Source organism: Salvia splendens, chromosome 21 (genome assembly GCF_004379255.2).
Source record: "Salvia splendens isolate huo1 chromosome 21, SspV2, whole genome shotgun sequence".
Classification (NCBI taxonomy): Eukaryota; Viridiplantae; Streptophyta; class Magnoliopsida; order Lamiales; family Lamiaceae; genus Salvia; species Salvia splendens.
The window spans coordinates 1,260,585-1,283,158 of NC_056052.1; the positions used below are offsets into that span (position 1 = coordinate 1,260,585).

Below are 22,574 nucleotides of genomic sequence, written 5' to 3' on the forward strand. Positions count from 1 at the left end.
TGAAAAGTGAGTTGAAAAAGTTAGTAGATTATGGGATCTACTTTTATATATTAGTTTTATAATAAAATATGAGTATGAATGAGTTAGTGGAATATGAAGTCCACTATAAAAAATGGTAAAGAGTGAAATGAGACAAATTTTAAGGGACAGAAGAAAATGGAAAACTGGGACAAATTTCCAGGGACGGGAGTAGTAGCAATTCGGCTACTTAGGTTTGAAAATTGTTTATTGGCTACAAAATTGAAAAAATGTTATCCTACCTGTATTAGACATAGCTAGAAAATTCAACATGAATATAATGGAAGATTCATTTAAATGTCTATCTTTCTTCATTTCCATCGATGTGGAGTAATTTACAAAAATATACTCCTTACTTTCCATATACTCTTCCTCTTATATTTCTCCTCAAGTTCTCTCTCCAACTATAATTTTCTCGCTCTAATTTATAAACTCAATTATCCAACGGAATTTTAGTAATTAAAGCGCGAAGTTTGGTCAAATTCTGACCAATCTTTTGAAATTTAAAAATAAAATATTAAATCAGGAAGTTTTAGTTTTTTTCAATTATCTCATTGGTAAATGTCATTTTTCATTAAAATGAGTATTTTCTTTATTCTAATCAAACAACACCGCTTTGAACATCACTAATGATACTGTTTTGTACGCGAATAAGATACTTTTGAGAAAAATTAAAACTTTGTAATTTGATAGTACTATAAGTACTACTATTTTATTTTCAAATTTAATAAATGTAATCAAATTTGGCCAAATTTCGTAAGTTTATTGGCTATTATAATCTATTCATATTACGTACTCCCTCTGTCCCGGCTAAGATGACACATTTCTTAGCCGGCACGGGATTTTAATAACTACTCCCTCCGTCCGCTATTAGGAGTCTCATTTCTTAGCGGCACGAGTTTTAAGAAATGTGAAGAAAAGTAGGTGGAAAAAAGTTAGTGGAATATGAGTCACACTTGTATATATTAGTTTTAAATAAAATGTGAGTGGAATGAGTTAGTGGAAGGTGGACCCTAATACCATTTATGGTAAAAGTGAACAGGGAATCCTATTCGCGGACGGACTAAAATGGAAAAACGTGACTCCTATTCACGGACGGAGGGAGTATTAGTTAATGTGTTTAATTGAAGAGAGAAAAGGTGAGGGGAAGTATGAACATACAGAGAGAGAAAGAAAGATGAATATTTTAATATGAGTGAAAAAAATAGTTGAATGTATTAATTGGAGAAAGAAAGTTTCCAAAAAAGGAAATGTCTCATCTTATTTGGGATAAGCAAAAAAGGAAAACGTGTCATCTTAAGTGGGACGGAGGGAGTAATATAAACTCTTAAAACATCTTATAAGCTATTCTTAATTTTAGACCAGGTTGAATGACTAAATGAAGTTTTGAAAATATTCCAAAAACAAAAAAAGGGCCCGACCCCAAGCCTGGGTTAAAGGCTAGAAAAGTATAAGCAAGAAAACTAGGAAAAGAAGGTAAGAATTGGATTGGTGCTCATGAAAAGGAGATGAAGATTTTTTGTGTAGGTGAAAGAGACTACAAATTTATAATAAAACACAAAAAAAGTGTAGTCTTCAATAAAGAGAAATATAGGTATAATAGTGGTGGCCATTTGATTTCACACATGAAGACCTTAAAGGGAGTGACTTCAAATGCGTGTTGCAGTTTTTACATAAAATGTTTATCTAAACAAATATTGCAAAATGGTCATAATTCCATTTTTTTTCTCTTGTTGGAAGAATCAAACATGAGTGATTTTATAAGCAATTCTTGAAAGAAACCAGTTTTTACAAGCTTCATCAACAGATTGCAAGTGCTCAGATACACTTCTTTGCTACATGTATACATGAACACTAGCAGTCTTCATTACCTGGCACACGGGGCAGACGTCGATGAACCCTTCGCAATCCGAGCACAGGCACAGATGCCGGCAAGGCAGGATCAGCACGGACACCTGTTTCGCGTTGCAAGCCCTGCATCTCGGAGGGTGCTTGTTTTTGGAGTCGTTTGGGATTACTCTCTGGTGATTCGAGCTTGACACTGCATCGTCCACCTCACTATCCCCGGATCCCTCGCGGGCCTGGGCCGTGCCCTGCTCCATCAGCTGCTGGATGTTGCTCTTGAGCACGTTCACAACTGACTCGTTGTATTTTGCTCTGTAGTGCCATGACTGAGCCTCCATGGCCACCTGCTTTATCCTGTCGCCGAGCTCCTTGTTCTTCTGGTTCATGCTCTCGATCTCGAGCTCCTTCTCTTGCAGTTTCCTGTGCACTCCCTTTTCGAGGGCGTTTAACAGAGAGACCGAGTGCCTTTGGTTTATCTCTCGTACTCCCTTCAAGACACTCTCTTCCTATCCACCCGAAAAAAAAGAGAGTACGCATTTAGATTGCAAACATTATAGTAGAACAGTCGAAGAGATGATGGCGTTCTCATACCTGAAGTTTGATGTACCGGCTGAATTCTTCAGTCTGTCGATCAATCTCCATTTTGACGGAGTTGCCAAAGGAAAGCACGGAAGGGACATTGGTTTTCATGTTCTCACAAGCAGAAGTGACAGAGGAGTTGCGCTCTTCTTCCTCATACGAGAGCTTGAGCCCCGTTGACACGGGATTGGGATTCAGAACAGAGCCAATACGGCCAGCTTCGTCCTGACAGAAGTTGTTGTTCAAAGATATGTGAAGCTTCTGCTGCATGGACAGGGTATCTCCATCCCCACCTCTGTTGATAGGGTGGTTGCTAGTTGGCGCGTGCCTGTTCCCGACATGATTTATGGTCCCAACGCCAGCACCACACTGAATTGGAACTGCAGACAAGTTCAATAAACAGATAAGGTCAAAAGGAAAACTGTCTGAGATGAGCTAATTAATAATCAGAGCAAGAGGAAAAAATCAAATGCATAACACTATAATGAATTCAAGACGTGGGAAATAGGAGCAACGGAATATTACATACTTTTAAGACGATTTCAACCTTAGAATATGAGCATTGTTGCAATCAGAGAAACAGAGGAAAACAGAGGAGAGACAACGAGCAGTCCAAAAATAGGCAAGCTAGATTCATTATTTTGATGCTCTATTTACAAAAAAACATTCCGAAAACGAAACTACAGTTGGATAGAATTAAGCATGGAAGAGGCGATAATCTTCGGATGGCAATGAAACAAATCCATTCATACACTAAACACCATAGAAACTTCAGTTCAGTATACAACAAATTCAAACAATCCCAAACTTCGTTTCATGTCAAATTTTTGCAATCTCTTTAGAAAAAACGAGCCTAGGATTCACAAATCTTGGCACGCCAAAGGAAAATCCTTTAGATGAGAAAGAAATCAGCACCACTTCATAATAAGAATTCGAAAACCAAACTAATTTGACAATGCTGATGAACCACAACAAGGTAAGATCAGAATAAGACTTCCGATTACAGTAACGACGCGTACTCTGAGAGACTTCAAGATCGGTTAAAATACATCTTAAGTTGATTGCAAAATGGATGAAAGCTCTACCAACAATCACAGAAGCACCACCATAGCCACAAATATATCAAGAAACTATGTCAAAGAGAAAGCAAACATACAAAAAAGAACCACATTTCGATCACAATCCATCCAAGGCCAAAAAAACACTCACCATTTGCAAAAAGCTGCAGTTGAGGCAATGTATTGTTATTGTATTGGGCACGATTTTCCTCCACATAACCAGGGAACATTGGATTCCCATTACTTCCTCCTCCTCCTAGCATTTTCCTAAAATACAAACAAAATATGTCGGTTCAAAGCTTCAAGAAATCCACAATATTCAAACAATACCCCTAAAAAGCCAAAGGGGCATGTGGTTTTAGCAGAAATAAACTTCAATCAATCATGAAAATCATCACAATCAATTCAATCCAAAAAGGAGCAAAATTTACAGCAAGAACACAAAAATCAAGATCCACAAAACACCCCACTAAATCAGTATTGATCGATTAATCATTGATAAAGGGAAAAACACAAGAAATCATAAAATAATCTGCATTCACCAAGAACAAACTAACCAAGAAGCAAACCCCAATCAAGATTCACACAAATGAAATCAGGAACCAATCACTCACCAAAAATAGCTCCGGTTGAGAAAAAAATCCAATCTTGGTAGGGAAGAATGGGGTATTGGGATTGCTTAGTTGAATTTAGGGGAAATGGGGAGAAGGGATGGTGACAATAATAACGAAAGAGAGAGGGATGAGTGAGAAAGAAAGGAAACGGGAATAAGAATAATAATTGCCATAATAATGAAAGTGAATGGTGGTGGTGGAGCTGTAGTTGTTATTGTTGTTTTTGGTAAGGAAAAGAAATTTAAAAAAAGGGGGAGAGGAGGAGAAGGATTCCATTCATTGGTATTGGTGATGATGCATTGTAGTTGGTGCGAGAAAATTAAGAAGAGGACTACTCCTTCGCATTGCTGTTGAAGAAATCGTCTTTCTCTTCTCCTCTCCATGTTTTGGGCTAAACTTTTGCCATTTCTCTCTCTCTTTTCTTTCACTCATTCAATTTTTTTCACTGTTTTGGTTTGTGAGGTCTGACTGTACGGCACCTTCCTTTTCGTTTTCCCCAACCACTGAATCAATTCTTCTGTCTTTTACCTTTTCTTTTTCTTTTTATTTTTTTACCCTTCTTTTTTCACTGCTCTTTCCCTCTTTAGGGCACCCGCAACGCTGTGCCGTTGCGGTTCCTATGCCGTTCCGGTGGAACGGTTCCGCGGCGGCACGCGTTGCGGGGTGCGTTCCGTCGCCGTTCCGTGCCGTCGCCATTCCTATGCCGTGCCGCGTTCCGTTCCGGAGGAACGCGGAACGGAATGTTCCGCCACGCGCCGAGGCGACGTGGCGGCCTCCCATTGACGCGTGAAGCCCACTCGCTGCCCCGCGAGTGGGCTTCGTCCGGTGACGCAATAATTCATTTTTTTAAAAAATTCAAATTTAATAATTTTTTTTTTTGCAACGGTAATGAGACCGTTTTTTTTATATCCGTTTTTTATTTTTTTTAATTTTTATTTTATTTATTTACTCTATAAATACTCCTATTTCATACTCATTTCAATCACAAACACACATCTATTCCTCTCTATTTCCACCCCAATTTTCATCTCAAATCAACTATATTTTCTTTCTCCCAAATTTAATCAAACTAATGGATCCTTATGAACAAATGCGTCAAATATTGGAACAATCACTTGAAGAAGATCGACGACGGGAGGCGGAAGAAGCCGCGCCGCCCCAACGACGCTCCCGTACGTACATCCATCGTAACAGGGAGGAAGCTCAAGCGCAAGTAGTCCGCCTCAAATAGTGGTTTAAGGAACGGTTAAGTAACGGTTAAGGAACGGAGGGTTGCAGGTTCCGTTCCTTAGTTAAGGAATGGAGTAAAAAAGTACAGTGGGGCCCTCAAATAGTGGTTTAAGGAACGGTATAGGAACAGCGTTGTGGATGGCCTTATATGCCTAGGAATGTTACCTACCCAACACTGTTAATTTTTATGGTTTGTATAATTGTATTTTAAATATTTTAGTTATTAAACGGTGGAGAAATTGATGGTTGATTTCTCAATCTGTAACCGTAATTTATTCATTATTATTTGCATCTTTTTGAGGTAAATGGGTCTAAATTTATGAAGCTTTATCAAATTTTTTAAGCAATTATCAATTACCTCTTAATTAGTGTTAATTATGAAATGTTTACATGACTAAGTAATTTATGTACTAATGGGTATCAAGTACTAGTCATATAGATATTAAAATCTTCGAAATTGACTAGTGAAAAACCATACGATTTTTAAATTTGTATAGTTGGAGTTATAATTTTTAACTCGTATACAAAATTGAAAATGAGTGAAAATTTGTACTATATTTTAACATAAATACCCATTTTCAACTTTATTTAATGAATTGTGGTTTGATCAATCATAAATTCATAACTACGTCGATTTACTTGTAAAAAGGTTATGCACCTTAATGAATGCTTCAAAAGGGTAATTATGTTAATTAATACATATAATTCAATCGATTAGACCTATTATGTACCTTTATTTTAAGTTGCCAGATATTTTTCCTAATGTATGCAGATTTAAATTTATGAACGTAATTACTTGTTCTAAATGTTTTCTTTTACCTTTTGAAGAATTCATTAATTAAGATGCAGGAATTATTTAAAATTTATGGCCAACTATATTTTTCTTAGTGGTCTAAACGCTTGAATCATAAATCGTCGATTCAATAATAAATAATTATTTTCTTTTTGCATTTTAATTTTATTTGTTTAGAATTTTAACTATGTATTCGCTCCTTTTTTTCTCACATCATTTATTAAATTTTCTTCTTTTTACCATGTTTGTCTCGTGTATTTTAATTGCCTCTTTGCTCCCAAGTCCCATCACCATAATAAAAAAATTACTGCGTTCTGCCCCCTTTTTTTAAAAATAAAGGGAAAATAAAAAAATAAAAGAAGAAAGAATGCAGGTGCCAAATTTGCATTAATTTTTTCCCCTAATTTCTACAAATATCCAAGGAGGATATTTAATCCATTTAATAAAAGCGGATATGTAGTTGCAATAGTGTTCTACTCCCTCCGTCCCATTAAATATGCAACATTTGTTTTTCGACACAGGATTTTATGCAGTGTTGTTTTGTGAGTTAATGAAAAGAGAGTAAAGTAAGAGAGAAGAAAAAGTAGAGTGAGTATTGTTTCCATTTTTAGAAACGTTTCATTTTTAATGGGACAGACTAAAAAGGAAAACGTTTCATTTCTAATGGGACAGAGGGAGTATTATTTAGAGATAAAAATAGCAAGATCTGATTGGTTTCATAGATAAATGAGAAAAAGGGAAAGAAAAGTCGTGAAACACAATGTGATGAGAAGTTGCAAGGCTGTTTCTTTGTCCACCATTTTTTTCTGATCTCATGTGATTTAATAAAGATAGCTCGTTTTAATCGAAGGCAAATAGCTAACGGCCAATATTGCTTTTCATTTCGAAATGAAAAAAAAAAATTTACAAATAAAAAAAAAAGTTCGTGACAATTATATAGTTGACAGGAAAATGTGACTATAACATGTTATGTCGAAGAGTTGAATGCATAAGAAGATTGGTACAAGTTTTTAGGTGAAATATCAGTTCAATATCGTATAGTTTGCTAGATATCTTTAGTTATTTTGTGTCCCATATCAATATACTTGTTTTTCATAATTGAATACAACTTATCAACGCATGAATATAAAAAATTCAAGGGAAATATACATGCTACTATCTTGTCATTATGCACTCATATATATAATACAAATATAATGCTAAAACTATCAGCATGATATATTTATATAAGCCATTATTGAGTAGTCTATTTTGGAAAGGCATCTCATAGGTCTTTTATTGAATTTTTGGAGTTAAAACTTAAAACTGAACATATTTTGGCAACTTTGAGTGTAAAAATCGTCTTCACAAAATCTTTGACATTAAATGATAAAAAGAAATTGCATTCAACCATCCAAGGGGTATTATAGTAATTTCACATGCATTGGTTTGTTGAAGTAGAGATGCCACTGGGCCCGATTCTCCTGGAGGTGGTGGAATCGGAACCAAACCGTGAGCCAACAACAAAAGTAGTTTGCATAAGACAACAAATGCTTGGTAAAGACATAATAGCACTCTGCGAGCGCTAACACAGATATTCCGAGCACTAGGAGGTCTAGTTCATGTTAAAACTCGGCGACATCAGATATAGTATTCAAATCAAACTAGAAAACCGGTCAGTGTTCTAAGGAAATCGCCGATTTCAGTAAAAAAAATTCGATTGTTTGAAACCGACGATTTTACATAGTATTGTCGATTTTCAAAAGTTTTTCAACCCCTACCCCAACAAAACATTGTACAATTGCACCATTGGACGAGGCTCCATGCATCTCGCCAAAACTAGCCTTCTTCGGTTACATTATTTACCCGTTACAGGTCCGGCCCATATTCGATTCCGGTAACGGTTCGGCCCAAAAACCATAGTCAACGGTTTCGAACCAATTCTTAACTATCCAATTCCAGGCCGAATCGCCCATTAAATTTTAAACGCGCATCTCTTGCTCGAACCGTTAACCGGGAGAGGCTCTCTTCCCGTGCCCGCACGACGACGGCGGCGGCGGCGGGAGAGTGAGTGAATCACGAGGGAATCAACAGGGCAATTAATAATGGGGATGCACGTGAGACGCGTGGCTAAGCTGATGCTGCCGCCCCATTTCATTTTCATAAGTCTTAATAAAGGCATGGATTTCTTCTTACTGTGTCCCCCACGTGCCAGCTAGCCTAGTAACAACAACAAATTCAACAATAATATATGGGTGAGGGAACACCGTGCAATATGGATTGCATCTTGCCGCATTAGGATTACCTAACTTTATTTAAACTTTAATTATTGACTTTTAAAATAAAATTGCTTAATTTAAGGAGACCACTAAACATGACTATATAGAATCATTGAAGGATTGCAGCAGTGGCTAACAGGCCAGTTTTTAGCCCATAACCATTTAGCCTCATCATATGCAATGTAATTAAGTGAAATCGAATGTGTTGTACTGACTTAGTGGTAAAATGATTAATGCATAAATTCAAAAGTGTTGGAAAAAGGAATCATAAATTAGCCGCCCCTCATTCATTACAGTGGAGTTCCTAGAACATATTTAATAGTGTAGTGTTCCTAGTTGTGGTGTAGTTCCAATACTCATTTATTGGTGTACTCCAAGAGACTCAAACCTCCCTATAAATACTAGGGAGAAGAGCATTTCAAATACACAACAAAAACATTGGAATATTTATCTATACACTTTACTATCAAATGTCTAACCAATCTTTCTTTACCTCTCTCGATTACCATCTTTAAGATGGTATCAGAGCAGGAAATCAACAAAAAACCTCAAATGGAGGTCAGCCAAATACACACTCTCGAGCTATTGATCGGGACAATCTCAAATCTAATTGATTTGTATAAAGCCAACCCTTATCAAAATCATATTTCCTACCAGCCGAAGAACTCTGTCTTGGAGTCTAATCCTACTGCTGCAACCGCCACAAGCCCATGCCTTCCTAAGAAATCCTCATTTCTAAATCTAGCCACTGTTCCGAAGAAGACCAACGGCGGCGAATTCAAACCTGACGGCTCAATGGAAGAAGCTGGCGGTATCTTCAGCCTGAGTAACCACCGCAACGGCTCACCATCCGATCGACTCCTCGAAGTGTTCAGTCAGCAGCCAGCGGCGGTGGCGCTAGAGCTCGGGGAGGGTGAAGGAGTATCGGCGGATTTGCGGTGGGGAAGGACGAAAAATCGGCAGAGGCACGGGGCCAACACACTGACGAACAGCGTCGATCCACCGCCGCCTTCCGAAAAGAGCGTCAATGGCGGCGGCTCTGCGGTGGGGAATGAGGATGAAGCGAAGAAGAATGAAAGGGGAGGAGCTTGGATCAAGGAGTGGTCGAAATTGGGGGAGTTTAAAAACTTTTCCTCCATTTTGCAAGTTAACCCCCCAAGTATGGAAAAATCTCAAAATAAACCCCACCACAAAATTTCCTCCCAAATTCTTCCCCAGCCAATTCCGATATTACGAAACATACCCCATTTTACCGAAAAATTGCATAAAAAACCCTCTTTTGTCCGAATTTCCAAGAATACACCCCGAACTTTCGACAAAAATGGAAATACACCCCGACATTTTGAATGTCAGCCTTCCATTACTTGTACAAACAAATTCCAAGCTTTAGCGTACTCATCTTCCTCAAACATAGGACCTAAAGACTACCATTGGATTTTTGACTGTGGGGCAACCGATACCATGTCCTTTGATGCATCGGACTTTCTCGATATTTCTCAACCCACAAAAGTTTTTGTCCAAACAGCTAGTGGGGAGTTAGCACAAGTAGAGGGGTCGGGAACTATATCTATATCACCAACCCTTCGCCTCTCAAATTGTCTCTATGTTCCGTCTTTGTCCCACAAATTGTTGTCAGTGAGTCACGTCACGAAAGAACTTAACTGCAAACTCCTAATGCAACCTCGTTTTTGCATGTTACAGGATATCAAGACGGGAACGATAGTTGGGCGTGGCACTGAGCGACATGGACTGTACTACGTAGATGAGATTGCCCAACACAGTACTGCGCTGCTAACTCATGGACTGAATGAAAGACAGGTTTGGCTCTTACACCGTCGGTTAGGGCACCCATCTATAGGATATCTCCGTCTACTCTTTCCCAAACTTGTTTCTTCTTCACTTGTTTTGAATTGTGAAACGTGTGTTTTGGCCAAAAGTCATAGACATTCCTTCAAGTTGAACAAAACTAGAGAAAAATCTCCGTTTGCTTTAGTTCATTCTGATGTTTGGGGGCCCTGCTCCGGTTACAGGGGGTCAAGGATTTCGGTATTTTTTGCTATTTGTTGATGATTTTTCTCGTATGACTTGGATTTATTTTTTAAAATCAAAATCAGAAGTCTTTGAAAAATTCACTGAGTTCTATAGCCTTGTCCAAACCCAATACAACACCAAAATCCAAGTCCTTAGATCTGATAATGGGAGAGAATATGTGAACTCTAGAATGAAAACCTTCTTCGCCGAAAAAGGTCTCATTCACCAAACAACATGTGCATACACGCCTGAACAAAATGGGGTGGCTGAGCGGAAAAACCGGTATATCCTTGAGATCACCCGTGCACTTCTAATAGAGTCCCACATCCCGAAATCTTTCTGGCCTGAAGCCATAGCCACATCCGTTTACCTTCTAAATCGTCTTCCCACGGGGATCCTAAACTTCAAAACCCCTTTAGAAATATTCTCTTCAAAACACTCAATTCCATCTTCTCTCAATCTTGAACCCAAAGTTTTTGGTTGCACTGTCTTTGCTCACATACCCAAACATGATCGCGATAAATTCTCACCATGTGCAGTCAAATGTGTTTTCTTGGGGTACGGGAAAAATCAGAAAGGGTATAGATGTTATGACCCGTCAACAGATCGCATGTATGTCACTATGAACTGTGACTTTGTTGAGAGTGAGTACTTCTATAGCCAATCTAGTGGTCAGGGGGAGAGAGAGACGGAAAATCCAAGCAATGACGCACTAAATTGGCTACCTCTGTGGGGAGAAACCATTCAGGGGGAGGATATTCAGGGGGAAAATAACCAAACTACCCTATCAGACCAAAATCTTGTCATAGAAATCGGTCCAACAGAGGAAGTTAGCAGTACCACCGGGCAGTCAAATCCACAGGAACATAACATGCCGCCTCAGGACACTGCCAATCTATCTGACCAGTCGTTGAATCCTGAGGTAAAAGCTTCTGATCTCAATATTGGTACCCTACTTGAAACCACTGACAGTGACAGGGAAAACAGAAGTGATACAAATGAGCCACCGACGGAACAAGAGACAGGGCACGACAAATTGCCCCAAAGAAGTACAAGAGGCATTCCTCCTCGGAGATATTCGCCAGACTGGAAAGGGCGGAAATCGAGATACAGCATTGCCAATCTCACCCAGGGACACCTTACCGAAATGGCTAGGGCGTTCGAAGCTGCACTTTATGAAGAAGAAAAGATTCCGCAGTCCTTCGAAGAGGCAATGAAACACAAGCACTGGAGGGAAGCCATGAAGAAGGAGATTGATGCCTTGATAAAAAATGAAACGTGGGAAAAGTGTACTCTACCTCCGGGAAAGAAACCAGTAGGATGTCGGTGGATCTTCACCATAAAAAGACGTGCAGATGGTTCAATCGAGAGATACAAGGCAAGATTGGTTGCTAAGGGATATACTCAGGTGTATGGAGTAGACTACGAAGAAACTTTCTCCCCTGTGGCCAAACTAAATACAGTAAGAGCGCTTCTATCTGTAGCTGCATGTAAGGAATGGCCATTATACCAGTTTGATGTTACAAATGCCTTCCTTCACGGAGAACTTGGGAAAGACAAAGAAGTCTACATGGAGGTCCCCCCAGGTTTTTGTGAAGAATTTGGAAAAGGACAGGTATGCAGATTGAGGAAGACTCTTTATGGGTTAAAGCAATCCCCCAGAGTGTGGTTTGGAAGATTTTGCCAGGCAATGTTCAAACATGGCTTCAAACAGAGCCACTCAGATCACACACTATTCCTAAAGAAGAGGAACGACAAAATGACATGTCTAATAATCTATGTTGATGACATGATCATAACAGGAGATGATGCCGAGGAGATCCAAAATCTAAAGGAGAATCTTTTCAGGGAGTTTGAAATGAAGGACTTGGGAGCTTTAAAGTACTTCCTAGGAATTGAAGTATTGAGATCCAAGCACGGAATATTTCTAAGGCAGAAGAAGTATGTTCTTGACATGTTAGCAGAAACGGGCCTACTGGACTGCAAGCCTGCTGAAACGCCAATGATACCCAATCATGGATTGAAGATTGTGGATGGAGCTAAGCCTACAGACCGTGAAAGATATCAACGGTTAGTAGGTAAACTTATCTATCTTTCTCATACCAGGCCCGACATCACATACGCAGTTGGAGTTGTCAGTCAATTCATGCATCAGCCTCAGGAAGACCATATGGATGCTGTCATGAGAATTGTGAGATATTTAAAGGGAACAGCCAGCTATGGGGTATTCTTAGAAAAGAAGAAAGATCTGGAGATTGATGGATACACCGATGCAGATTGGGCAAGCAATCCATTAGATAGAAAATCCACTGGAGGGTATTTTACCTTTGTTGGGGGAAACCTAGTCACTTGGAGAAGCAAGAAGCAGAAAGTTGTAGCATTATCAAGTGCAGAAGCAGAATTTCGAGGGATCAGAAGTGGTCTGATGGAGATACTTTGGCTTAGGAGGTTGTTAACAGAAATTGGCTTCCCCCCTTCACGAAGAAGTCAACTTTTCTGTGACAATAAAGCGGCAATCAGCATTTCAGAGAATCCAGTTCAGCATGACAGAACGAAACACGTCGAAGTTGATCGTCACTTCATCAAGGAAAAAATTGAAAGCGGCATCATCGAATTTCCATTCGTCCGATCTGAGGAACAACTTGCAGACATACTAACCAAGGCATTGAGTCCTAAAGTCTTCAAAGAATTTCTGGGCAAGTTGAGTATCGGAGATACCGTTGCTCAACTTGAGGGGGAGTGTTGGAAAAAGGAATCATAAATTAGCCGCCCCTCATTCATTACAGTGGAGTTCCTAGAACATATTTAATAGTGTAGTGTTCCTAGTTGTGGTGTAGTTCCAATACTCATTTATTGGTGTACTCCAAGAGACTCAAACCTCCCTATAAATACTAGGGAGAAGAGCATTTCAAATACACAACAAAAACATTGGAATATTTATCTATACACTTTACTATCAAATGTCTAACCAATCTTTCTTTACCTCTCTCGATTACCATCTTTAAGAAAAAGTTTTGGATTTGTGTAGATCGCGTAACAATCTTTTAAAACTTTTTATTATCTTTGTACATGAAAAATAAATTTTTTTTTTATTTTATTACGTCCACCAAAAATAATATTTCAATCATTTTTCACTCTATAGCTATATTGCTACTGTACTTATTTTGTATTAAAATCAGTATTATCCACTACAAAAGCGCTATATCTATTTAGACGGATATAATGTTTGTTTAACAATAAAAAAATTAAGTGCAATTGAAGTAGTCACCATTCTCCTGTATTATGACTTCCTTTCATCTCATTCAAAGTGAATCATTTTTTTTTCAATACACACTTTTATTTTATTACTCTTTCCGTATCATGCAAAGCGAATTATTTCTTTTTCAACACATGATTTTTATAGTATTATTTAGTGTGTTACATGTAAAGAGAATGGTGTTTTTATTTTTGTAAATGTTTCATTTTACATGGGACTGACAAAGTATAAAATAAATTATACTCATATTTATGCCAAAGCCTTAAGGCCTATTAATATTAGATAAATGGAGTATATAATCGTAGTAAGTATGATATTTGTGTTCTTGATTATATTAGAAGGCAACTGTGGCTCACCTGCAAGTAGAAGAACATATTGCCTAAAATCCACTTGTGCTCAAATGCAAGACGATAAATAATTTATTTAATAAAGTGATGAATCAACATACATCTTCAGGATTTAAAAACTGGAAAGTAAGTTTATATTTTAAAATTAATTTATATTTAATCAAATTACTATAACATACACTAGTACTTAATTCAGTATTTATAAAAATAAAACCAAAAAAATAGAAAGATGGAGACTTGCAAACTACTCGATACTCGAGTTTATATTCATTTATTCTTTTAACATTAGGCATCTCATAATTTTCTATAATATTTTTGGTCAAATTCACATATCATTGGCATTATAAATTCTAGAAGCAAAGAAACACTAGGCATTAAAAGTCGTTTAAATTCTCGGAGAAAAGAAACATTAGGCGTTAATAGTCGTGTTTCTAGAAAACGCGACTTCCGCGTACACAACATGATGGTGATTTAACTGAAAATAACCGAATGGATGACGTGTCAACTTCTCTCCTTCCTTCCATCTTCTATCCAGCCACTCGAAATTGGAAAATCCATCGTCCATGAAAAATCACCAAATTACCCTCGATCTCGAAGCTGAAACCAAACCGGCTTCCATGCCCATTACGGTAATTTCATATCCAGTTATCCTCCACTGATCAAAGTATAGCCATAGCCGCATGAACTCGTCAACCACAGCTCAATTTTCCCAAAAAATAAAACAAAACAAAATAAAATAAAAGGAGTGGTTTTTAGCAGGATGCATTGCTGCTTCACTCTGAAGGTTTTCAATGTTTGTCGGCGGGTCGGGTCAGACAGAAGCTGCGTAATCCGGGCCCGGTTCAAGATTCGAGCCAGATGGAAGTTTCTATAAAATTAGAGGTGTTTTTGCTTCTTCTTTTATCTTCAAAATTTAGTTCAATAGAATGCAAATCTTGTGAATTGTATTTTAGCTAGTTTGGTGGAAAGTATGCAGCATTTCTGAAGTTGAATTTGTTAATTAGTAATCATGATTTTGTGTATTAGTTGGTGAATTGATTTCTTGAACTGACTGAACATGTTATGTCAATTATTTTATTGAAAATGTGTAATTATAGTTATTTATATTTTTATATACATTCCTCAATAATGGGAGTGTAACTTGGTGAAAGTTTCCTCCTTCACCACAAAGGCAAAACCAAAGAAATTGAGAAAAAAATTGTTCTTGACCAAGAACTAGGAATAATGAGCTAAAGATTAGCACCGATCTTTGAAAAATACATCGTCCTTTCATTGAAAAAATAATTTTTCATAGAAGACTTGTGTTAATAGACAAAGACTTGGTACTCTTTTGATTGAAACAGCACAAGTTGGTGAATAAGAATAAAATGTGGTACAACCGTACAATCAAAACCAAAGAAAAGCAGAAATCGAATCGATAGAGCTAGCTTTCGAGTTCATGGCTTCACCCTCACAACCTCTAAACAATGTGCAATCTTCACTTGACTCAATCATGCCATGGATTGGCATGTATATTGCAGCAGCCTCTGCTGTCTGCGCACTTGCAATGGCAGCCGATGCTTTCATTGCCTTCCGAGGCAGAAAGTATTGGCTCCCGTGTAAGTATTTCTCCCTCAACGCTTTCTCCCTCGTACTACTAACAATCTCCATGAAGCTGCCCGTGGATTTAACGAGCCTGGACCTCAGCTTTGATCATAGATTCGCAAGGATGAGCAGCCTTGTTTTGATGTCATGTTGCATGAGTAATTTCATGACATCTTTGGGGTCCATGGAGAGTAATGAGATTGTACCAAACATGGCAGCTTTAGGCATTCTAGTCCTCACTGTTGCTGGAAATATAATCATTCACACGATTCAGATGCGTAGCTCTGGATCCGTGTTGTATTTCGTGCTGCCACAACAGGTTACGTCTTCTGTCATCATGCTCCTCTTTCTTGTGACGTTATGTTGTATGTCATTGATGGTTCCAGGAGCTAAAAGATACATAGGATTGAAGTATGATGAAATGCACGAATTAGTTTTGAATAGACAAGTGGAGTGGGGAAGGTTTAGTAGTGATGAAGTTGAAAGTATGGTGAAAGGGTGTTGGGTGATGGCTCAAACTAGCTGCCCTCAGTTTGTTCTAGCAAGGTCTGCAGTTTCTTCTGTTTCTGGACTTATGTGTCTTCTCACGGCTCTAGTTTTGGTAGAAGCTCGGTTTGGGAAAAATAGCCTCGAAACTCTAGGGGCTCGGCTTGTAGAAGATAGTCTTGATACGAACAATGGTGTTGGGTTTCTTGCTTCAAACTATGACTGGTCCGTTGGCTGGATTTTAAACATTCAGTCTGTGGGAGTGGCGATTGGAAGTATTGCTCCTCTGTTGAGATGGTTTGCTGCTTCGTGGTTCAAGATTTCTGAGACGGAGCCAAGGAGCTTCAAAGACGAACTCAAGGTTGACAAGTACTGGACTTGGAGGCTGGTGGAGTGGAGAGACAGATCACTTCCGTTTCAAGTTCAAAATCGCGTATGCAGGAAGTTGCTTCGTGATGCTGTAAGATTCGTTATGAATTTCTGCATTCGAGTTCAGGTTCTGTTTGTTTTAGCTAGCAAACTAGTTCTGTTCCTCTCTGCTAGATTTGGTAGTGCAGTTTTCTTTTGTTTTTGCAAGAATGAAGGTCCTGTTTTAGTGCCTATATCCGAATCAAGTGATGAAACACAGGTGGATTTTAGGCAATATGTTCTTCTACTTGAAGGTGAGCCACAGTTGCCTTATAAAATCCTCAACAACATCTGCAACGAAGCGGATAGGCTGATACAAGTAGGTGAAAAGAGGCAGCCAGAGAGTCTTATCCAACTTCTAAAGAAATCTTCAAGCTTCGATGGAGTAGGAAGATTTGACAGAAGCGAAATCCCAAGCTTGCATTCTCAAGAGCCTCCAAATTGCTGGTCTCTGCCCGTGGTGACTTTGACAGCCATTTCAGTTGCTCTTCTCAGCATTGATGATGAGAATGCAAACCAGTTATTGGTCTGTATCAGCGAGGGCTTGCCTATCGTGAAGCTTATAGAGGAAACTCTAGACATAACCGGAGAGTTAGAAAGCATCAGAAAAGCAGCAGTTGTGGTTTGGGATGGAGTTGAATTGTACAAAAAATGGGATGACACGGATTTGAAGAGCACGAGAGTGAGAGGCGCAACGCACAAGGAAACACTGCAAAAACTCTCTAACATTGCAGAAAAGACTGTGAGGAAATTTGTGACTAAACCAAGAGATATTCTAATGCAGAACCCTTTAAACTGGCCTGCTAGAATTATAGCTGCTAACTCAATGTACAGGATTACTCAGACGATCTTGCTAGGAATGGGAGACGGCGAGAACCAAGGTGGTGATGAGCTATTTGAGAGTATATCCGTCACCATCTCGGATATACTTGCAGCGTGCCTCACCAATCTAGTGCAGGTCATAACATTAAAGTGTCGCAGAAACGAAGTCAAGGAAAGGGAAGAAAGTGTGAGGCGAGCAGCGATTCTTCTTGGTGAGAGCAAAAAGATTCTTGAAATTCTGCAACAGCGTGAGCTTCCGAGTTTGGATGCGGAGAAAGCTGCTAAGATTGACGAGTGGAGGACATCCATGGTGTTGGATGTTTAAATTCCTTTGGCATCCATAGTGTAATAATAATTTTATGTTTATCTGTTTTCAAATCCAACATCGGTTATGTTTCCTAGTCAGTACTAGCCTCTTGTACAGTAATATTTATAGGTGCTTTGTACAGTGATAAAAATACATTTTTTCTCTAATATGTTCCTATAATTTCCAAACATGTATCTATGTTTTATTGTTTTACATGGTATATTAGAATCTGTATCTAATTTAGTGTTTAACAAAAGAAGAAATTTGGGTTTTTTTACATGGTATATTAGAATCTGTATCTACTTGGTTTGCTTTCTGCCATATTTTTTCATCATGTATAATTCTAAACCTTACGTGGAGCGTGTTGGCCCGATTGACATCCTTACTACGTATGATTATTTGTGTTATTATGGTCGACCTTTATTTTAATAAACTATTCATAAAGATATAAAAAATCATATAGCTTTAAATAGTGCACCCTTCAACCAAAGTTATTTGAGTTGTATCCTAAGTTGTTTTAGTTATTTTCCTTTATGATAAAAACTAAAACACTATCTAACTTTACTTAGTTTATTCTATCCTATTTTACTTGCTATAACATTGTATAACTTTCTTGAATTTTATGTCCAAAAGAAACATTTCTAACATGGGACTAATATTCGAGAACATATTTTTCTGCACAACAAAGAAATGGAGAAAAGTTCCTCTTGATTGTAGAAGACGGCTTAGTGGTTTACTCCATACACGTTGCATGTTCCACACCTAGCATTTTAGAGGCATCCAATATTGATACTACTTTTTCAAAGGAATAAAGAAAGAGGCATATAATTTTCATTGAAATAGCAATTTGGTAAATGCCATGGATTGATTCAACAATGCCATGGATTGATTCAACAATGCCATGGATAGGCATGTATTGACACTAGTTTTTCAAAGGAATAAAGAAAGAGGCATATGGTTTTCAGGCTTAAATGACACGACTCTTTTCATTGAAATAAATAGCACAAGTTGGTAAATAAGCGTGCTACAAGCAAAATCAAAGAGAAGTAGAAATCCAACCGACAGAGTTAGCTTCCGAGCACATGGATGCATCCCAACAAGTCGAATTTCTGAGCGATGTGCAAGATTCACTTGATTCAACTATGCCATGGATAGGCGTGTATATTGCGGCAGCTTCTGCCGTCTGCACACTTGCAATGGCAGCTGATGCTTTCATTGGCTTCAGAAGCAAAAAGTATTGGCTCCCGTGTAAGTATTTCTCTCTCAACGCTTTCTCCCTCACACTCCTAGCCGTAGCCATGAAACTGCCTGTAGATCTAACAAACTTGGAGAAAACCAACAAGGAAAAAGTTGCAAGGATTAGCAGCCTTGTTTTGATGTCGACTGCTATGAGGAATTTCATGATATCTTCGGGTTCCATGGAGAATACTGAAATTGTAATAAACATGGCAGCTTTAGGCATTCTAGTCATCACCATTGCTGCAAATGTGTGCATTCATCTTGCTCAGAAGCGTAGCTTTCCTACTGTGATTCATGAATTGCTGCGTCAACAGGTTACAATTACTGGACTTTGAAACTGGTAGAGTGGAGAGGCAGATCACTTCCTTTTCTAGTTCAAAACCGCTTATGCAAGAGGCTACTTCGTGATACACCGAGATCTGTTCTGAATTTCTGCATTGGAGTTCAAATTCTCTTTGTTTCAGCTAGCAAATTAGTTGTATTCCTCTCTGCTAGATTTGTTATTGTAGTTTCCTCATGTTTCTACAAAAGCAAAAGACCTGTTTTAGTGCCACTCCTTGAAGGTGAGCCACAGTTACATTCTAAAATCCTCAAGAACATCTGCAACGAGGCGGATAAACTGATACGTGTAGGTCAAAAAAAGCAGCCAAAAAATCTGATCCAACTTTTAGAGAAATCTTCAAACTTGAATGGAGTGGGACGATTTGACAGCAAACAAGTTCCAAGCTTGCATTCTCAAGAACCTCCAAATTGCTGGTCTCTGCCCGTCGTGACTTTGACAGCCATTTCACTTGCTCTTATCGACGTTTCTGGTGAAAATGCTAAACAGTTGGTTGGTTTCTATTAGTCAAGGGCTGCTCATAGTGGAGCTGATCGAGGAAACTCTAGACAGGACTAGAGAGTTAGAAAGTATCCGCAAAGCAGCAGATGTTTTTTGGGTTGGAGTTGAAATGTACAAAAAATGGGATGAGATGGATTTGAAGGGCACGAGAGTCAGAGGCGCAACACACAAGGAAACACTTCAAAACCTTTCTACCATTGCAGAAAAGATTGTGACAGAGTTTTTGGCTCAAACGAGTGATATTCTAATGCAGAACCCTCTAAGCTGGCCTGTTAGAGTTATAGCTGCTAACTCAATGTACATGATTACTCAGACGATCTTGCTAGGAATGGGAGATGGCGAGCACCAAGATGATGATGAGCTGTTTGAGAGTATATCCATCACCATCTCGGATATACTAGCCGCATGCCTCACCAATCTAGTGCAAGTCATAACGTTGAAGTGTCACAGAGAGGACATCAGAGAAAGGGAAGAAAGTGTGAGGCGATCTGCGATTCTTCTTGGTGAAAGCAAGGAGATTCTAGAAATTCTGCAGCAGCGCGAGCTTCCGAGTTTGGATGTGGAGAAAGCTGCTAAGATTGACGAGTGGAGGGCATCCATGGCACTGGATCATATAGACATAGTATAGTAGTACTAATTTTCATGTAATTTATCCAAAGTTTTTTTTTATCATGTGTGGTTATAGTAACTTTTATCTGTTTTGGGATTTCAGTTGCAAAATAAAATGTGTGTTCTTATCGACGTTGGTTATAACTTTTTATATGCTTTTGCTTCTTAAAATCATATGCATAGATGATGTAACAAATTAACCCCAATCCTATGTGAAAAACATGTTGTTCGAAATACTAAGGCAACAGATTAACCCTAATCCTATATGAAAAACATGTTGTTTGAAATACTAAGGCAACAAATTAGCCCTAATCCTATATGAAAAAGCTAATATAAAGATAAATTTAATCTAGGAAGGAAATCGAGTCGGAGACAACAACTAACAAATTACTAATTATTAAAATAATCAAAAGATAAACCAAAACTAAATTAATAGCAAGACCGACGCTTGTACATGCAGACGTCCATTTCCCATGCAAACTCTCTAGCTGGGCCTTAAATTTCGGCCCAAAAACTATCATGGTATTGGGCCCTTTACTCCATGGCCCATATGTTATTTAGAAGTATCGTATTTTACACTATTAAAATCATGATTCATGAGAAGATAAATTTAGGAGATTGTTTAGCTTATTCTAGATACTATATGATTTTCTAACAAGTGCTCAACTGCGGGAAGAGTAAAATTAAACATAATCCTTATTTGGGTAGAAACTAAAATGACGAAGATTTCTAAATCAAGTTCGGATCCATTAGTTTGATTTTAATGGCGAAGGAAATTATGTTTGAAAAAGCTTGACCCTTGCCCACTCCGCTTCGTTAGGGTCAGACAATGGCGTATCAACTTCGAACAAGGGGGTACAACTGTAACCCAAATTCAAATACTAATACCTTGTATTGAGATAATTTATTTAAAAGGCTTCTTTGACCAATTGGTGTGCTCTCCATTTTCAAAGCTTAGGGTCTTGAGTTCGAATCCTCTTAGTTGCTTAACTCATTTTGACACTCATTAGCGCATTTCACTATACTTCAATCCTATGTATCTTATAGCTCCTTGAACCATCAAATATACAGAACATAACCACGCAATGAAGTGGAGCATGAGGGAAGCAGATGGTAACCTGTTGGGGCAGAGATACATACAACATAGAGTGAAAGCTTACGCTCTGAACAACATGAATGCATATATTTAGTGATAACTGGAGGAAGGAAGGCCACAGCAGCGGCCGCTTGCACTGATGGATGAATGTATTCAAATTGTGAAACTAATATATATATATATATATATATAGGGTTGCGTTAAAGATAGAACCATTCTTAAGTGTAGAACCTAGAACTCTACATATTTTATTCATTGGATGAGGAAAAAATGACGGTCAAGATTAAAAATCATACATATTAGACTATGTTTTCACGACATTCCGGACTCAACATGTGAAAAAACTCACATGTTGATGGAAGAATGAATGAAACGAAGAAGAGTCCATGCATGCTTTATTTTTTCACTTATCTGCATTCACCCATTAATAATAGTTTTGGTTGTAATGGGAAGTTGTTGTGCAAATCAACACCATTGGATTAAAAGATATAACGACCTCCGTTTGACATTTGTTCTACGTTTAAGAATGGTTCTACGTTTAAGAATGGTTCTATCTTGATCACAATCCTATATATATATATATATATATATATATATATATATAGTAATAGTTCCGAATGTTGGGGGTTCCATGGGACCCCAGGCCCCAACATAGGTCCGCCACTGCTTCCAATTATATAGAGACGCAACCGGTCGGCAAAGTCTTTCAGCGTTACAGAAGTGTACTTGTGCCATCCGACAACTTGCTACTGGGTAAACGGCTGATCTCTTCGATGAATATTTGCATGTGAATGAGTCAACTGGAATCCTATGCCTCAAAATTTTTGCGCCGACGTTTGTTCTGCTTTCGGTGGGAAATTCCTTCAGGCACTCACCACCGAAGATTGTCAACGGTTGCTTCATCTTCACGAAACAGTCCACGAATTTCCCGGTATGCTTGGCAGCATTGACTGCATGCATTGGAGGTGGAAGAATTGTCCGAATGCTTGGAGGGGGCAACACTTAAGCGGCCACAAAGACGGCGGCCCAACGCTTATCCTTGAAGCGATCGCCGACTACCGCCTATGGATTTGACATGCATATTTCGGTGTGCCTGAATCCAACAACGACTTGAACATGCTTTATTCTTCACCCCTCTTCAATGATGTTTTGA

The 22,574-nt window shown here is 38.4% G+C and overlaps 3 protein-coding genes across 4 annotated transcripts; 2 read left to right on the forward strand and 1 right to left on the reverse strand.

The window, feature by feature from the left end:
* Positions 1-1,723: 1,723 nt before the first annotated feature.
* Positions 1,724-4,547, reverse strand: LOC121785433 (BOI-related E3 ubiquitin-protein ligase 1-like). Its single transcript, XM_042183852.1, has 4 exons — positions 4,115-4,547; positions 3,652-3,767; positions 2,455-2,822; positions 1,724-2,369 (listed from the first exon to the last, which is right to left on the reverse strand). Exons 2-4 carry the CDS (start codon positions 3,761-3,763, stop codon positions 1,854-1,856), a joined length of 996 nt encoding a protein of 331 aa, XP_042039786.1. The 5' UTR covers positions 3,764-3,767; positions 4,115-4,547; the 3' UTR covers positions 1,724-1,853.
* A 10,011-nt stretch (positions 4,548-14,558) lies between these two features.
* Positions 14,559-20,457, forward strand: LOC121784530. Of its 2 annotated transcripts, none has more exons than XM_042182686.1 (2): positions 14,559-15,627; positions 19,190-20,457. In XM_042182686.1, exons 1-2 carry the CDS (start codon positions 15,468-15,470, stop codon positions 19,720-19,722), a joined length of 693 nt encoding a protein of 230 aa, XP_042038620.1. In that variant the 5' UTR covers positions 14,559-15,467; the 3' UTR covers positions 19,723-20,457. The 2 variants fall into 2 exon arrangements, with proteins under 2 accessions (XP_042038620.1, XP_042038619.1); XM_042182685.1 differs by lacking the exon at positions 14,559-15,627 and adding an exon at positions 18,690-18,884.
* On the forward strand, positions 15,644-17,857 carry LOC121784529. Its single transcript, XM_042182684.1, has 2 exons — positions 15,644-16,559; positions 16,728-17,857. Exons 1-2 carry the CDS (start codon positions 15,678-15,680, stop codon positions 17,652-17,654), a joined length of 1,809 nt encoding a protein of 602 aa, XP_042038618.1. The 5' UTR covers positions 15,644-15,677; the 3' UTR covers positions 17,655-17,857.
* Positions 20,458-22,574: the final 2,117 nt, after the last annotated feature.

What these genes read in the sequence shown, in the direction of transcription:
- LOC121785433 (XM_042183852.1), bottom strand. Translation starts at nt 3,763, where the DNA reads ATGCTAGGAGGAGGAGGAAGTAATGGGAATCCAATGTTCCCTGGTTAT. An exon ending in ACTGCAGCTTTTTGCAAATG is followed by an intron (nt 2,823 to 3,651) that starts GTGAGTGTTTTT and finishes ACTTGTCTGCAG; the next exon opens with TTCCAATTCAGTGTGGTGCT. An exon ending in GCCGGTACATCAAACTTCAG is followed by an intron (nt 2,370 to 2,454) that starts GTATGAGAACGC and finishes TCGGGTGGATAG; the next exon opens with GAAGAGAGTGTCTTGAAGGG.
- LOC121784529 (XM_042182684.1), top strand. Translation starts at nt 15,678, where the DNA reads ATGAAGCTGCCCGTGGATTTAACGAGCCTGGACCTCAGCTTTGATCAT. An exon ending in GGAAGTTGCTTCGTGATGCT is followed by an intron (nt 16,560 to 16,727) that starts GTAAGATTCGTT and finishes GATGAAACACAG; the next exon opens with GTGGATTTTAGGCAATATGT.
- LOC121784530 (XM_042182685.1), top strand. Translation starts at nt 18,719, where the DNA reads ATGGATGCATCCCAACAAGTCGAATTTCTGAGCGATGTGCAAGATTCA. An exon ending in CAAAAAGTATTGGCTCCCGT is followed by an intron (nt 18,885 to 19,189) that starts GTAAGTATTTCT and finishes CTGCGTCAACAG; the next exon opens with GTTACAATTACTGGACTTTG.